At 43.7% G+C, this 16,599-nt stretch overlaps 1 protein-coding gene across 1 annotated transcript in view; it reads left to right on the plus strand.

Moving 5' to 3' along the window:
• The window catches only part of kidins220a (kinase D-interacting substrate 220a), a 43,441-nt gene that overhangs the window by 17,185 nt on the left and 9,657 nt on the right, over positions 1-16,599 (plus strand). Inside the window, 3 exon segments of the mRNA XM_070919761.1 lie at positions 1,125-1,269; positions 1,864-2,026; positions 14,853-15,031. Coding sequence (XP_070775862.1) covers positions 1,125-1,269; positions 1,864-2,026; positions 14,853-15,031 — 487 coding nt within the window.

The following is a 16,599-nucleotide window of genomic DNA, read 5'->3' on the forward strand; positions in this document are numbered from 1 at the left end:
TCATCTCTCTGAGAAAGAGGTCATGAGACTGCGTTACGACTTCAAAGTCAACCAAAAGCCTCGCCTTGGCTCATGACCATGGCAGCTGTCTGATATCATCACAGATGTTCTCCGGTAGATCTATGTCAATAGCTCGCCTGTGTGTCATGACTGTTCAGCTTTGGACAGGGGCTCTTTGATTTTTATTTGCAGTCACAGGGAATTATATGTTTTTTCTCATGAAGAGATAGGCGATATAGAAAGGAAGAGAGAAGAAGCTGATCATTAGAGTGACAAAATGAAAGAAAAAATTGCTTTTAATTGGTTTCACTCATACCCCATTCATACGGTTAAGCTGCAAACCTTTGCTGGGTTATCTTTACAGCCAATAACTGCTTGTATGCTACTGAAAAAGTTGTGGTACCATTGATATGCTAAAATAAAATAATTTAATTTTGAATGAGAGCAAAATAGCCCATCAATGTATAATTGGGTTGCATGTAAGTACATTCAAACGTGGATAGGGTGCATAGGAAGTCAATAATATGAGAGCATGAGGCCCTTTCCACCCTTCTACATGTATTCCTCAATCTATTCAAGCATACGGTTTTACAATGACATGGCTTGAGATCACATGGTGACCCTGAAATGCCTCCTCTCCTGTCTCATGATGCACAGCTTGCGGCAGTGATGATGCACAAGAATCAAAATCTCTGCAAGGGTCAAAAGTGATGTTATGCTTTTGTGTCTCTTGTGCTTTCAATTTGTCTTTGGAGGGATATATTTTTTAAGACTTCCCTATACAGTATATGGCTGTTAAATGTTTCCCTTGGCTGTATTGGTTTTACATTTATGACTGTTAGTCACTGCTTGCTTTTCCTTTCCCACTGATATACTGCTTTTCTTGGCTCTGTGATAGGATTAGAATTCCAATAAAAATGCAATTCTCATTCTTTCCAAAATGTTGATATGATTGCCACGATTGGATGATACAAGTTGCATTAAAACGACAAATGAAACCGTAGTCTTGGAGACATATTAATCTTGCCAAGCCAGCTGGAAACATGACGGATCCAAACATGTAAAATGTCCAATCTTTTGCTTATTTGAGTTTTTTTTTTTCTTTGTACTCTGACTCCGTAAAGGACACATACCGGCGTCGGCAGATGCAGAGGACCATCACCAGACAGATGTCCTTCGACCTGACCAAGCTGCTGGTGACCGAGGACTGGTTCAGTGACATCAGCCCACAGACCATGAGGAGGCTGCTCAACATTGTTTCCATCACAGGTAAAGAATAAACCATATTCTGCTTTTGCACCATTTCGTAATACTAACAAATGACATTTTGTCTATACAGCAACATCTGTTATTGAGCCCTAATTAACTCATTTTAAGTGGATTGGATGGTTAATATAAGTAAATCATTGGGAAAATAATACTGAGGATGGAGGAGGAAAAAAACACACAAAACAAAGCGCTGATGAGATTTAATTCTAGACCAGTTGTGGCCAACATGTGGCTGCAGAGGCAGTGCAGTTAACCAGGCATTTTAATGAAGAGTATATTTTACTTGCAATACAATAAATATTCTTTGCAATCGCAATTATAATGACATGGCAGCAAGTTAGGATTTAAAAAATGATGGACACAAATTCTGTTGATCGCAGATTATACAAGGGTAACAGGGCCGAGCAGCAGTCGACACTAGATGGAAAACAGTTTGATGTTGACCAGCTTGTGTGAAAGTTGAGACAACAAGCCTCCATAGCTGAACTGCACTTTTCACAATCCTGAAAGGTTTGTTTTCTCAGCCCGACTGGGAGAAAGAGCAGACCAGTGACCAGTTCTAAGGCCACTAATCCTCTGCACCAATGTTGACAGGTCGTCTGTTGCGGGCCAATCAGATCATCTTCAACTGGGACCGGCTGGCGTCGTGGATCAACCTGACAGAGGAGTGGCCTTACAGGACATCGTGGATCATCCTGTTTTTGGAAGAGACTGACGGAGTGTCTGACCAGGTCGCTCTCAAGACCATCTATGAGAGGTACAAACTAACACAAACACATAGGTACAAACTAACACAAACACATAGACACATAGATTGTAGCTTTCCTTTCTTCTTTCTTGTGTTAATTTCTTTCCGTCACTCTCTTTCTAACTTGGGGCATGGCATTGGCAGACCTTTAACACTAGATAAAATGGAAATTGGGTCAAAGGAGTTTAGCTTAAGGACCTTGCATCATCAGTAAAACGCCAAACCCCTGCAGAGTTGCTCCAGTGTCCTGACCTTCCTGATGAGACCAAAAAGCTAGAACAGAATTTAACAGTTGGAGTCAATAAATAATCATATTTCTTGATGTTCTCTCTTGGAAATACTGATATAAGTAACTTTGACCAGCAGGTGGCAGTAGAGGATTTTGTTTTCCGTGTGGGCTGCATTAGTCCACAGTTACTGCCAATGACTCTGAGTGCCACACTAATTGGCAACTGACAGACAGATTTTGTAATTGATCATAATGCACAAGGCAAATAATGACTGTATTATAGACTGGACTTCAAGATTCATGAAGGGACACATTTCCTTAAAACTTGACAAGAGACAATGGACGCTCAGGCGTCTTTGAGCCGTCGTTGAGCAGTGAGAGACACATTTTGTATCTGTGTGTGTGTGTGTGTGTGTGTGTGTGTGTGTGTATACAGTATGACTGCTCATGCCTTTTGTATGTGTGTGGTCACGGATGCTTTTAGGCGTGCTCACCGCAGACAAGAGGAGCAGACAGACACAGGCTGAGTCGCTGGGTTTGGGTGCTGTTGTGCATCATTCGCTGGCCTTTAAAGGTTGCACTCTGTCACAATACACTAGTGCCTACAACTCCTGCGGCAGTGAAGTGTCACAGACAGTTACTGTCAGCCAGTCAGCCAGCTAGATTCAGCAGACAACCCTCCCTCCCCCATCTCCAAGGCAAACCACTGCCTCATTAGACTAGGTTTTTGCTGTTTGGTTTTCAAAGGACAATAGGCATTACCTTCAATTTTTTTATATGGCAGGTAAGTGTTTTATGGGATGTGTACAGTATGAGGGGAGGACAGAGTACAAGGTAGTAGATGTGAAGCATCTTAGTCAGAAAACTATAACTTGATCATTTTGCTGGATGTGATGATCTCTGCCTTTTAGAATTGCTAATTTTGGTGGAAAAATATGTCACGACATTACACTGTTGTATATGTTTATCATGTGTAAGTATAGTGGACACCCTAAAGGAACTGTCCATACTTTTACCATAATTATTGTGGAAAATAAAATGGGGAGAAATAATTATACACCAGGGCAGCCATAAGATTCTGCAGTGTCTCTACATGCCGTTACCACAGCATGGGATTGTGCTTACACTGTTCATTAAGCCTGATACAGCCATCATCTTGTTTTTAACCAACGGTCCTGTCTTTCTTTATCTTCCTCCTCACTGGCTATCTTTCCAAATGGCTGCTCTGTTCCGCAGTGGCCGTCGGAGAAGCGGCCTTAATGATGATGACAGGAAGCCTCAAACAGGCTAAACACAACGCCTTGCCTAGAGGCCTTATCTCTTGCACTAATCTTCCGCTGATACGACTCAGGCCTCTGTCTGCGTATCTTTTTCTGTCTCTCTGCTCTTTTCTTCCTCTTTCTTATGATCTGAGGCTCTTTAGGTCCCTTTTTTGTTCTGAATGTGATATTCTGTCTTTTTCCCTTAGCGATGGATGGGCACTTGATTGGCCTCTCAGAACCTCAGGCCCCTTCTCTCGACTGTCTGCCTGCTTGAGAAATGGATAGCTACATGTCTTTGCGTTCCTTTTCAGCAGTGTATACGGATACGCACGCAAGCGCACAGCACATGTGCACACCCTCACACACATCACATCTTATTTTGTAACTTAAATTCAACATATGGACCATTTCCTGTATCTTATAGTCAATATAGTTTTGTTTAATTCTGTTGCCACAAGACCAGTATGGTTCAGACCTCATGTGTGCACTTTGTTTGTGTTTTAGCATGCGTACATGGGTGCGAGACGTTGTGCTCAACCATTTTTACACAGCGGAACTGCACATCCCCTGAGCGTTACTAAGTGAATATATTAGTGGTGAAGTGAACGTGGGGGTGAGTCAGCCCCTTATAGGTCAACTGTCGCCCTGCATCTCAGTCACAAGACAGCATGCGCTTCTTCCTCTCCTCTTTGTAAGGCATGCTACAGCTCGGTCTACTGAGCTGTAGCTTGCAGTGCACCGAGAACATCAGAAATATTATATTTTGTAAAATCCTCGTGTAGATGAACCATACAACTAAGGTGGGTCTAAAAAGATGCTTTCAGTTTCCATCTTCATAAAATGCAGGTTTGCTTTGCCTGAGGTCCTTTAATTTTGACTCAGTGTCAAGAGACGGTCTCAGTTTAACTTTATGCCCTTCCTAGCCTTCTAAATTAACGCTAAATTAACCCATACACCACTAAACCATGGGGAAGGGTTGTAACATAGAGTGCCTCTCAGTGACAGCTACTCTCTATGGCGTGTACCTGAACTCCTAGAAAAGAGAGAAAAAATAGGAACACTCGCCCACCTTCCCTCATATCTCACACAAACACACATGCTTTCAAAACGGCTAAAAGCTGTTTTTAGCAACTTGCCTGGCAATAACAAGCGTCCATGAAGGGCTGTGAAGTGTCATTGTAGGACACGGCGTGAAGAGAAATGTGTAGCGCTAATTCCCGTAGCGGGACTGGGCCAGTTCAGCCTTCCTAATCTGATGGAGAATGTGTAATCGGTTAATAACCTCAGCGATTTCTATCATTAACGGTAAGAACGGGGGCTGCCCAGACTAATGCAAGGTAGCAGGGGGAAAGAACTGTGTAACAAAGATGGCACTGTCTGTAGGAGATATTGGCTCAAAGCAATCAAGCGTACACACACACTCATGCAGACAGAAAGCGTAACTAAAATGTTTGTTCCACTGGTTCTGCAGGACAAACTACCCATTACACCTCGAGCAGTGAGCCAGCGTCGTGGCCTCTCCAGCACACTGACAGAAACGGAACAGAAAACAAAACAAGAAGTGTTTTGGACCGAGGCTCATATTTGTAGACGTCAAATTAACAACCCTAAATCGAATGCAGTTTTTTTGATCACCGGCAAATTGAATTTGTAGCCTACAGCCATGTGACTATCATTTTCATCTTCATCATTTCTTCCTCAGCATCGTCTCTTCTCAGGAGTCAGTTGTTCCTTGTTTTAGCTGCCATTAGAGACTTAATGACTACAGCTAACCTAGCTCTCTCCTGCTTCATGGTTATTGCTTTAAAGCAGCCCTTCCATTTCCAAAGACTGTTAATGGGCTTTTGTATTTTTTATTTCATTGATGTTGTTTAGAGTCATTACATTACATTTAGCCATTTAGTGGAAGCTCTTCAGTAGAGTGATTTCAAGTGACTGAGCAAATACAGGTTCTGGGTGTTGCTCAAGGACACTCTTGTTGGACACACGGCTGTTGTTATGACCTTTGCTATGTTTTTGGAAATCTTCTTCTTATTTTAATTCTGTATTTAGATCCCCATTAGCTTTTATATAACGATTGATAGTCTTCCTCGGGGCCTGTGTGTGTGTGTGTGTGTGTGTTCTTAAATTGTAAATGTCCACTTTAAAGATGATAATCTGATTGGATTTCATAGCACCTTACTGCATACATTTGCTTTATAATGTAGAGACATGGCCGGACATCAAGCATTTCACTTTGTTATCCTCGATCAATTGATTAGTCAATCGACAGAAAATTAATGAGCACCTTTTTTTGATAATCTATTTATCATTTAAGTCATTTTTCCAAGCAAAGAAATACTTAACATTTCATTGTTTTCTGTGATGGTAAACTCAATATCTTTGGATATTGTTTTAGACTGTTGATCGGACAAAACAAGCAATTTGAAGATATCAACTTGAATTCTCAGAAATTATGATGGGCAATGTTTTCTAATGTGTTCGTTAGCGAACGATTAATTGACAAATTGAGAGCTCAGCTCCTGTATCTCTGGGCACACCTTCAAGGACTTTTAAAGGACTATTCATGCAGTCTGTAGGCAGCAGTGTCAGTCAATGCCTCTAATTATTAGTTTTTAATGTTTTGACAGTGGTGATTTGTTTGAAAGTGAAATAGTTCTGTGTTTCGGTAGAGGGGTTAACATATTTGGACCTAATGATGTGTGGGGGCGGGCCCCTCAGAGAGTTTATTCCTGGACGCCCAGATCCCGTTTTCAGCTCTAGATAAAAAAAAAAGTGTCACTGGTCCACTGAGCAGGTTCCTGCACTGCTCTGACATCTGGTGCCCTGTCTGTGCCAGGATGCCCCCGCCGCACTCAGGAGTGTGTTTCTGGCGCTGCACCTGAATCCTCTGTTCATTACACACACCCACACATACATACACACAAACTACTGCATGCCAGACGCCTATAGACACACTTTACACACACATTCACAAATTGTGGTAAAATGCATGCTGTAACTGAAACGAGCACACATACAAACACTATTTGTCACTACAAGCATTTGGGGTGAACATATGCATGCACGCACCTCTGATCACACATAAAACTGGTGCGTGTGGTACACATGCAACACACACACACACACACACACATACACCTAGCTCTCACACCAGTGCAAGAACATATGTCACCCCCAACTCCTCTGAGAATCAGTGTAATTAATCAGGCCCTGAGATGCAGGCTGCGTTCAACAAACACGCATATGCACACACACACGTTCACGCAGCGCAGGAAGCAGAACACAGCAGAGAAACTGTTGTCTCGTAAAATTGTAGTGTTTGGAAGTACTGTTCATTGCAGTGTCACTGTGTTTGCCAGTATTTGTGTGTAAAAAAACAAATCTCCAAAACCTGATGCACTTTATGCTTTTACTTTTTATGCCATGGCTTGTGAAGAATCAGCTATTCCTCTCAGCCCTTCATCCTCTCCTCCCCTCTGCTTTGTTGGTCTGACCTCGCATTCATCCACCAAACAATCCCCCTCTCAGAGACGTGACTAGAGCCAGGCACTTCTCGGACACTTCAAAACTTTTTTTTTTTTTTCCACTAATCGCACTCTGAATGAATATGTAGCCAGGCAATTCAGTCTTAATTAGAGAGACTCTTATCCCAAGTACTGAAACATTAAGATGACGCTCTCTTCATTCAGGATTACTTTAATTGGCACAATTATTGTAATTTGGTTGCAATTATGTGCCGGGATAAAAGTGCTGTTCCAAAGCTCATGCGGGTGATTCCCTTTATGTGGAATCCTTTAATAAGCTCTTAAATATCTTGCTGCAAAAAATGGCGAGATCCTATTCTTTTCTTTTGCTGAATACTTTTGAACTTTTCCTGCCCTCAAATGAAAAGTCTTTATTCTTTGCCACGCGGCCTATTGTTCATGTGAATTCCCGTCACATTCGTGACACTTTCTATCATCTAGATGCACGGCAAATGCTCAAAAATGGTTTTTACCTCTTTCTGTGTCCTCCAGTCAGGGAACCCATTGTCCCTGTGCTAAATCCCTCCAGGAGGTATTTCAGTGAAAGACGGCGTAAAACTGGTAATGCCATCGCTCATTGCACTGCCATTTGCCAAGAGGCCTGAAGACGTGTGTGAATTTGTAAAGGCTGGTGTGAAGCCACCTATGTCTCAATAGAGTTCTGGCTCCATCACTGATAGGACCCCGGCATTGATTCTTCACACCAGCGTGCAGACAGACCACCTGACTGACAAGCAGATAAATACAGACAGAGACAAAAAAGAAAGTATGGTAGGCATGAGATAAAGACGGAAAAGGGAGAGAGGGTTGGTATTAAGATAAGAAAGGGCATTAAAAGAGAGTCCAGTCTCAGGAGGTAAAACGAGGTAAAGGAATCAAAGTGTGTGAACACTGTGGAGGATCAGACCAGATACCAGCAGGATTACTGCTAGACGAGTTGGTGTGTTTCACGTCTCGGGTCTATTCAAAGCCTCAGGTGATGCTGCTGCTGCTCAAAGTGAGATAGTCCAGGTGGTGGACACACACAGATTCATGCACATGTCCCCTGAGTCCCACATGGCTGTTTATACGGTGAAACTGGTCCTCTGCTGATTCTATTTGAGTGTGTGTGTGTATGTGTGTGTGTCGGCCCGGCCTGCATTGTCGTCCCTCCATCCCTCAGGTGTTTGGCGGTGGTGACTCAGGCATGAATCAGCCACAGCCAACTCCAGCACCACTCAACCCCCGCCGAGCTGCTCAAAATGTTCAAATAAAACAAACCATGGCAGCAACGGCCAGTGTGTACAGGTGACACAGGAGGTGGTGTATGAGTGTGTGTGCAAGTGAGGTTTTGATTGTGTGTGCGTATCAGTGTATTTTGTGTGTAGAGGCTACAACGTGAGGACGGAAAGAACGTCATGCAGCATTCTTTGTTAGAAAATCCTTAAAGCCTTTTTCATTTCTGCCCATAAGCCGAAGTTGAAGGATTAGTCTAATTGGTCTGAAACAAGAGAACTGCTCTGTTCCCTTTTTGTGCAAAGCATAAAGAATCATTTCAAATGCAATAAAAGCCTCTGCTACACCTCTGACTGGCCTCCGCTCTTTAGTCATAGAGTTGTCCATCAGTGACGACAAGGTTGGATTAACATTTAAATGTGACACTGAGATGGAAGCAAAGGAGTAGAGGGCTGAGACGTCAGCCTGATACTCTGGTATTTCTGTGGTGTTGTGCAATATCGCTGATCTCTTTCCTGCTCTGCTGTCGAATCTCTGTGCTGGAAGCTGGAAACTGCTGGAAGGTGGGGGGCTGATTATAAATAGCAGCGCAGGGTTGCAAGAGGGTCAGTGCTGACCTTTAAGTGGACAACGAGATTTGCCACTCAGCCGCCCGTGGGAGCCACCGGCACACTTGATAACTACACACACGCGTGCACACAGACACGCACACGCACACACACACACATATCCAGCCCCTTAACTGATGTTAACATCCTGGCCCTTCAAAAGTCAATGGAGGTCAGGCCCTTTTTAGGGTGTGTGCACATGTGTGTAGAAACCACACTGAAATGGCAAAGAACGACAAGGCAAGCGAGCAAGCCCAAAGAAGGCGAATTGAAGATTGAGCATATCCAGCCTATATTGGGAGGGGTCATGAGTGTCCTTTTCTTCCCCATCTTTGCTTTTGAAGCAGCTTTTAGCTTTTAATTTGGCAAGTGATCATGCTACCAGCCACTGTATAGCTCAAGGATTTAGTTATCAGATTTGTCTGCTGGGGTCCCTTGAGCAATGTTCTTCAGATTCTAAAGAAAGTTCTTAATAATCAGAAGAGGCTTTTCCTCGCTGCCTCTGACTCAGACACAGATTGGGGTAGAGAAGCTTTTGTAAAAGTCAGTTTCACTATATAACATGTTCTCTTTGTCTAGCTCTTTCTCTCCCATGCTCATGCACTCATTGACATTCTCCTATCCCTCTCTCATCTTATTTCTGGTGCACACATCCCACTCTGTGAAGTTAACTGGAAGATAACTGGTTCCGCCTGAGGATCTCAAGCTTTATTTGTCACATTCATCATTCACTGTATGGATTTTAGCTCTATAACAGACTTATTCCAGATGTATTATCTGCTGCAGAAGAGCACATTTGTCTTCACTTTAGCAGTCCATCCCACTTAATTCGGCATCATACGGCCTATCAACTGGCCATTACGGCTATCAAACAACCACATGCGCTGATATGAACTCCATGGTGCAATTAGTGTCACAATGAACGAACTCTGCCATGGCCCTAGGATTCTCCAAACTCTCCTCTGGAGTATAAATCACCAAGCTGAGGTTTTAGTGTTTTACTATTTGTCAAGAATGAGGCCTTAGCTACTCTGAGTGGAGGGTTCAGTTAAGGTTTTTGGGGTCTGGAACAAGGAGGCTCCGTTTCGGCGCTACACATGAGTTTAATCAACATTTCAGGGAACCACTGAAAGTCCTGAGCCCGTCTCAAAGGGAGGCCACTCGCTCCGAAGCAGCTCGGTTTTTATCAGCCTGGTGTGTTTCCCATTAGCCTGCTTGTCTCTGTGGTTTGCTTTGGGATGCACAGGTCCAGCTTAGTACAAGAGAGTTTCAATTATTGGACTAAACTTTGCCACGAATGTATATGGAAAGCAGACGCTGCCACAAGTTGTCAGCTGGCACTGCCAAGACAAGGAAGCAAGAAAGAGAGAAAGTCAGAGACAGAGAGGGAAGCAGAGCGAGAGGGTGTCCACATTACTTGAAGCATTTGATTCAAATCAAGGAAATACGTCTGGATTTTAAGGAGACAAAGAACATGGCGTCATCTAAAGTGAAAACATATTTTTGCTCCCCCCCTCTGCCTTTGGGGTGGTGGAGGCTTTGGCAGCTTCCACTGTAACAATAACCTCTCTCAGCATTGATGCTGCGAGTCCACGCGCCAGCTTGCTGGTCTGTCCGCCTGTCCACTGTTTTCCCAGAGAGGGCCTCGCTGGTTTCATCCACACGCTTGGCAGACGCTGTGCCAGCGACTATGACCAGGAGAGGAATGTGCCGGACCTGGGCCTGGTTAACTTCTTCACCCACACACTGTTGCACTGGTCACAGTATCTGACACTGAAACTCTTGAGCTTCTCAAACACAATGTGCACAGGCGTTTGTCTGTTCTGCAGGCATCTCTCTCTGTCTTTGGGCCCCTTTATGGAAATGTTTGGCAGCGAGACCACCTCTTTGTGGCGTGTGTGCGCATGTCATCTGTAAGCACAGAGGGCAGCTGTAAAGAAAAGTCAAGTGGCACATTCATACTTTCAGTGCCCAAATAGCGGATGGAAGGGATAGAGAGATGAATTCTGCTCATTCCCGTCAGCTGCAGCGTGTGGGAGGTTGAGAGGAGAAGAAAGGCTATGCTCCAGTCAGCTTTGGGACCTATTAGCATTTGGATAAGCTCAGAAAGCTCCCAGTGGCCACGCCACACAGAGAGTGGTTGGGCCTGAGTGCCTGTACTGCTGCAGCTATAAGCTGGGTCCTGTCAATGGACCCATTGTGCAGGGACGGCTGCCGGGATGCCTGACAGCCTTTATCTCACTCGTTCTCGGCCTGCTTGAAAGTAGCACGGCGGTTTCCTTGGCACTCCAACCCGAGCATCCATCTTGTCATTTGGCAACTGATTGCCGATAAGAAAGGCTTTGTTCATTTTGTCTGTCTCGTCTGTTCACTGTGAGGATGACTAAGTCTGACGTTATTTGTGTCAATTACTTAATGCCAAGGCCAACAACTCATCATTAGTTAACTGCAAAGGATGTCATTTGAAGTGATCAAACCTCCTTGACAAACTGCTGTTGTCAATTAATGAGTACTGTTTGTTCTGTAATACCATGCAGTTCAGTATGTTGGCCAGAGTCACACTAATGGATTATCAGCTGTCAATCCATCAGTATTCCAGTAATTGTTTCTTCCTTCGTTTTTGCTTTTCTTTAATTCTCCATCACCATCCATTGTGTGGTGCCCTCTGATCTTTACCAATGATTTTACAAGGCCAGTGTTGAAGTGTGAGCTCCACTTGGTGTCTGGCCAGCCGCTACTGCAGACATGTCTGATCAGTCAGCTGGGAGCATCAGGAATGGACCTCTGACTCTCTCGCACTCTCCTTTTTTCTTTCCATCTGTCTGGCTGTAACTCAGTGACGGATGCCCTTGATTTGTTCTTCTCAGCAGCTCCTGGTTGTCTTTGGAAGATGCAGCTGTTTGTGCTACCGTGTGTTTGCAGTGTGTTTGCAGTGTACGACAGCAGGCCAGAGCAAACACACAGGTCAGCAAAATATGCGCAAATCATAGCCAGCTTCTTGGATGCCATTGTTGTTGGGCGGTGAACATGAAGGATTTTATTTGTATGTAGCACAGTTCTTGAACTTTTGTCAGTTGTAATAACTAGCAGTTATAATATCAACTATATAACTATTTTGGCTCTAATAAATGAAATAAAAAATCTGAAGTGGCCAAAAGTGTCTGATATCACTACAGCTTGATTTTTAGTTGTGTTATTATTGTCCATTCTCTGTTTTGGCACAGTAAGACCAAAGTGTGTATACATAGCATTGAGTTATGTTAGATGGTCCTATAAAAAGACTCAAGATTCCTTAGAAAGACATCTTTGGAGGATGTTCTCTATATAGCAAAAGGAAGTGCCCTGTGTGTGTATGTGTATGTGTGTGTGTGTGTGTGTGTGTGTGTGTGTGTGTGTGTGTGTGTGTGTGTGTGTGTGTGTGTGTGTGTGTGTGTGTGTGAGTCACTGGCTCCTGTTGGTCTGTGTCTGCAGACCCACAAATAAACAGCAGTAAGCCAGCTGGAAATGGGGAAAAGCACAGGCTTCTCTCAGTCTGTATACGGGTTAATACAGTTCATGGGAAAAGGAACCAAACACCCACACATACTGTACATGTACTTGCACATGCACGAAAACACACACTCCAACCCCTCATCTGTGCCTTTGAATTTCCCCATCCTCACCGCCCAGGTGCACACGGACATTACACAGTTGTTTTTGTCGATGTCGTTTGAATCAGCACCATTGTCGCTCACTGTTGGTGCTGTTTATGTGTGTGTGTGTGCATGCAGGTAACATCTGTGCCTTCAGAGTCCCACTCATTCTCCCCAGCAGGCGTCACATGAGCGGGGGTTCATCTGTGTGCCAACATGGAGCTTCCTTGACCTTTTGGGTCTTGTTAAAGGTTCTAATGGAAGAAACACTGAGAGGGCTTTGTCCACTGGAGCCCAGCTGTGTCTCTGTGTCCTCCCTGCTCATGGCCTATTCTCTCTCCTTTCAGTCTACATGTGTCTATACTGGCAGTTGGGTGGGGACAGTGGGATTGGGGTGACTCACCTGAGTCTGATGAGAAGTGAATCTCTTCAGGAGGATCAAACAGGGGGAGAGGTGTATGAATGGGGCACATGTGCAAAAATATAGATTTAATGTCAATATTTTAGATTGCACCTAAAACATTACAGTGAAATTGTAATATCTACACATTTGAGTTTTAACTTTTATTTTTCAGCATGTCAAAATGCCTCTCTAGGACACCCCCATCCCTATATTTCTTGCCAGACTTGTACATTTGGTTAGAGACATCCTGTAACCACAAGGTCACAGGTTTGAGCCCTGCAACAGCAGATGTGTCCATCACCAGCCATCTGTCCTGTCAAAATGTCCTTGAACAGAAGACTGGACCCCTACCTGTTTGCTCGCTGTAAGCAGTCTGGATAGGAGTATCAGCTAACATCTTAAAATGGAAATGATGTAACCCATCACTGAGGTTGTCATACCTCCATGGATTGGGCTGACAGGGAACATTTCAGCCAGTTTGTTAACTGGATTGCATTAGCTGATAGCTTGGATTATTAGCTAACAGGGTGCTGTGTTGAACCCTCGTCAGATTCTGACCTCACGCTGACTTAGCTAGCGGGTTGCAGCAACGGTACTAATCATCCAATCAAGTTGCAGAAAGGCCAGCTTGTGTTCACTCTCCAAAGCAGATCAGACCCAGGGAAAAACCCAACTCATCAGGCCGTGTTCTCAGCAGAGCATACCAGTACACAGACTGGGTGATGTATGGGGAGGAGGGTGAGTTGGGCTTGAACTGGTAGGAGGGAAGGTTAAGCCGGATGTAGCGAGAGAAAAGTATCCACTGAGAGAATGATGAAGGGTTCGGATGAGAAATGGAGACGGAGATGGAAAAAAATGTCTGCTCCCTGCTGGAGTCTCCTCATTCATCTGATAAGAGCGGCACATTCTGGTGATGAATGGCCAGTGTCATAAGTCACTCCGAGTTTCATATTTTCATGTCTGAATGATGGGATTAACGAGATGTACTGATTGCTCTGGGTTGTTGGTGTTTGCTTTTCTTGTAGCCTCGGCCACATGTTATGCTGTCCTTGATTAAACTGATATCTTTTTTAACCTTGTGCAGCTGAAATTGGATTTCCCACCTCATAGCACTTCAGTATTTATGCTCAGTATTCATCACTTCAGAGATGCTGTTGCCACTTCTACACTGCTGGTTTAAGCTTTAGTTTATATTGTATGGTGCCAGAGTTTGTACCGTTTTTTTAAGGATTTTAAACTGAAGACAGTGTCTATAAATTGTTGTTTTTTCTGCAGTACAGACAGGAAAAACTATATCACACAGTAATGGAACAATCTCCAAACATGGTGTTTACTTAGGATCTGTGATAACAAACATCATGTTAACTGTAGCAGCGCATCATGATGCGCTTCCGTCTGCTGCTTGCTAAATTACCCTGATTGTCATCTTCTCAGGTTTCCTCCTCTGCTGAGAAAAGATAACATCCCTCACTCTATCTGTCCTCAAACATCCCCCCTTTCACTATCTTGCCTTCTCTAAATCCAGTTATCTCTCTGCTCTCATGACGATGATGACCGTTACATATCTCTTCAATCTTAACAGTACTGCTTGCTATTTCCTCTTTTCTTTTTTCGTCAGAACGTGATGCTTTGTGTGTTTTTTTTTACTATGAATCTAGCAGTCAGAATTTAGTGTAAACTGACATGTTGACATATTTGTGTCAAATGCCAGTAAGACTGCACATGTCATTGTATTGTCTTTTATAAGAATTTGGTTTTCCACGGTAAAGAGTTGTAGAATTCAGTCATATAGTAACTTGTTTCCGTTTATTTTTTCCAATTCATTCAGAATTTAAAGATCCTGAGTTCCAACAACCAAATAGTCTTGTTCTCCAAATCATTGAGATTAATATTTGTGAATAATTATCATGTCACTAAATTAACTCATGCTGAAAAACACCTTCTCTTTTTCCTCTGAAGAATCTCCAAGAACATCCCCACCACTAAGGACGTGGAGCCGCTGCTGGAGATCGATGGAGACATCCGCAGCTTTGAGGTCTTCCTCTCCTCCAGGACGCCCGTCCTCACTGCCAGAGATGTGGAGATGTTCCTGCCCTGCACCGTCAACCTGGACCCCAAACTCAGGGAGATCATAGCAGGTTCATACACACTCAGTGTTTGTACAGATGGGTGAAAATTCATGGAAAAACCAGCATAAAATGTATTAGTAAGGTTCAGTGCACCTATATTCTACAAGTCTCTGAGGCTCTGCTGCAGGGATTTACATTCTTCCAAAAGATATTCCTTCATTTGGTGCCTCATTGATGGTGTTGTAGAGTCCTGTCTGACACGTCAAAATTGGTGTTCTATTGGGCTGAGATCTGGTGACTGCGAAGACCACGACATATTAAGCCTGGTTTATATTTGCACTGACGTTTACTTGTAATTAAAGCCATTTTTATTTACGCTTAGCTTTACATTTATCCTTACCGAGTAGTCATTGACACAGACTGACTTGGACCTCTAAGTACAATGAGTATTGAATTGTTAACACTTTGCATGTAAATCAACACATAAACAACTGTTCAAAACTGAGGCTGGCCATTCTTCTAAAAAACTGAATTTTGCAATAGAAGTTGTATGCCTAAGAGCTTTAAATTCTTTAAAGTCCCTCTTATTCAAAAATATTTATATGCAGTGAAAGCAGATAGCTATATTAACTGGTATCTCAACATAATGTTTCTTTATTTTGTCAACATTTGAGTAAACAACACATTTCTTTTCTCCAAGCTTCCTCAGTTTAGATCAAGGTGAAATTGTTGTCAGGCTTTCAATTTGTCATCATGATATGGAGCGCGTGCATATATGTGTGTGTTTCTTTGTGTGTGTGTGTGAAAGAGAAAGAGGTTAATCGCAATCGTCGTGTCTAAAGGACATAAAAGGGTTGGGTATACAATAGCATGGAGAAACAAAGAACTGTCCTCTATGTGATGTGTTGAATTCATTGCCAGCTCATTTGGCAGTGACATTACTCATAACATTGCAGCAGGGTCTGCTCTAAAATCACCCACTGCAGGGGCTCTCAGAAACCCACAGCTTGCTTCTCATTTCCAAACAATCAAATGTCAAGCAGGTTTCCACTACAGCACTGTGGGATCAGGACAATATTTTCACTCACTGTCACCAATCTGCCTCCAGTGCTGCACCAAATTTCACAGTTTGTAGTTACGGTGACGTAATAGTGCATCACTATTAAACTACAAGCCAGAGTGGCGCTGTGCTTGTGCTACCGTGCGTCAGCGTCCATTCAGCCTATACGGGAGTGTCAATGACGCCTAGTGTGAAGCTGCTGCATCATAGTGTTATGAGACCACAGAAAACACACAAACTCACACACACAAAGTCTGTTCCATTGACCCAAGGTTGAGTCATGGAGGGCGCAGCGGACGAAGCTCTACAACCAGACGTCCAGTCTGTAAGTGCTGGACTCCTGTCCTAAAAGTGCGTAGGGGTGTAAATGTATCCACGGAACATGTGTTTATTTGTGTGTGTGTACTCAAAAGTGTGTGGGTGTTTTCACCTCCACACGTGTCCCCAGAGAGCGGAAGGTGACCAACGCTCCTACCCAGTCATCCCGCTCCCTCCACTCCCTCCGTGGCCGGTCGGTACTTGGTGCCCAGTGTCCTGTGGCCAGCCAGTGGGCAGTGCTGTCAGTGATACCCGCCCA

This window comes from Enoplosus armatus, chromosome 15 (assembly GCF_043641665.1).
Source record: "Enoplosus armatus isolate fEnoArm2 chromosome 15, fEnoArm2.hap1, whole genome shotgun sequence".
In the NCBI taxonomy this organism is placed as follows: Eukaryota; Metazoa; Chordata; class Actinopteri; order Centrarchiformes; family Enoplosidae; genus Enoplosus; species Enoplosus armatus.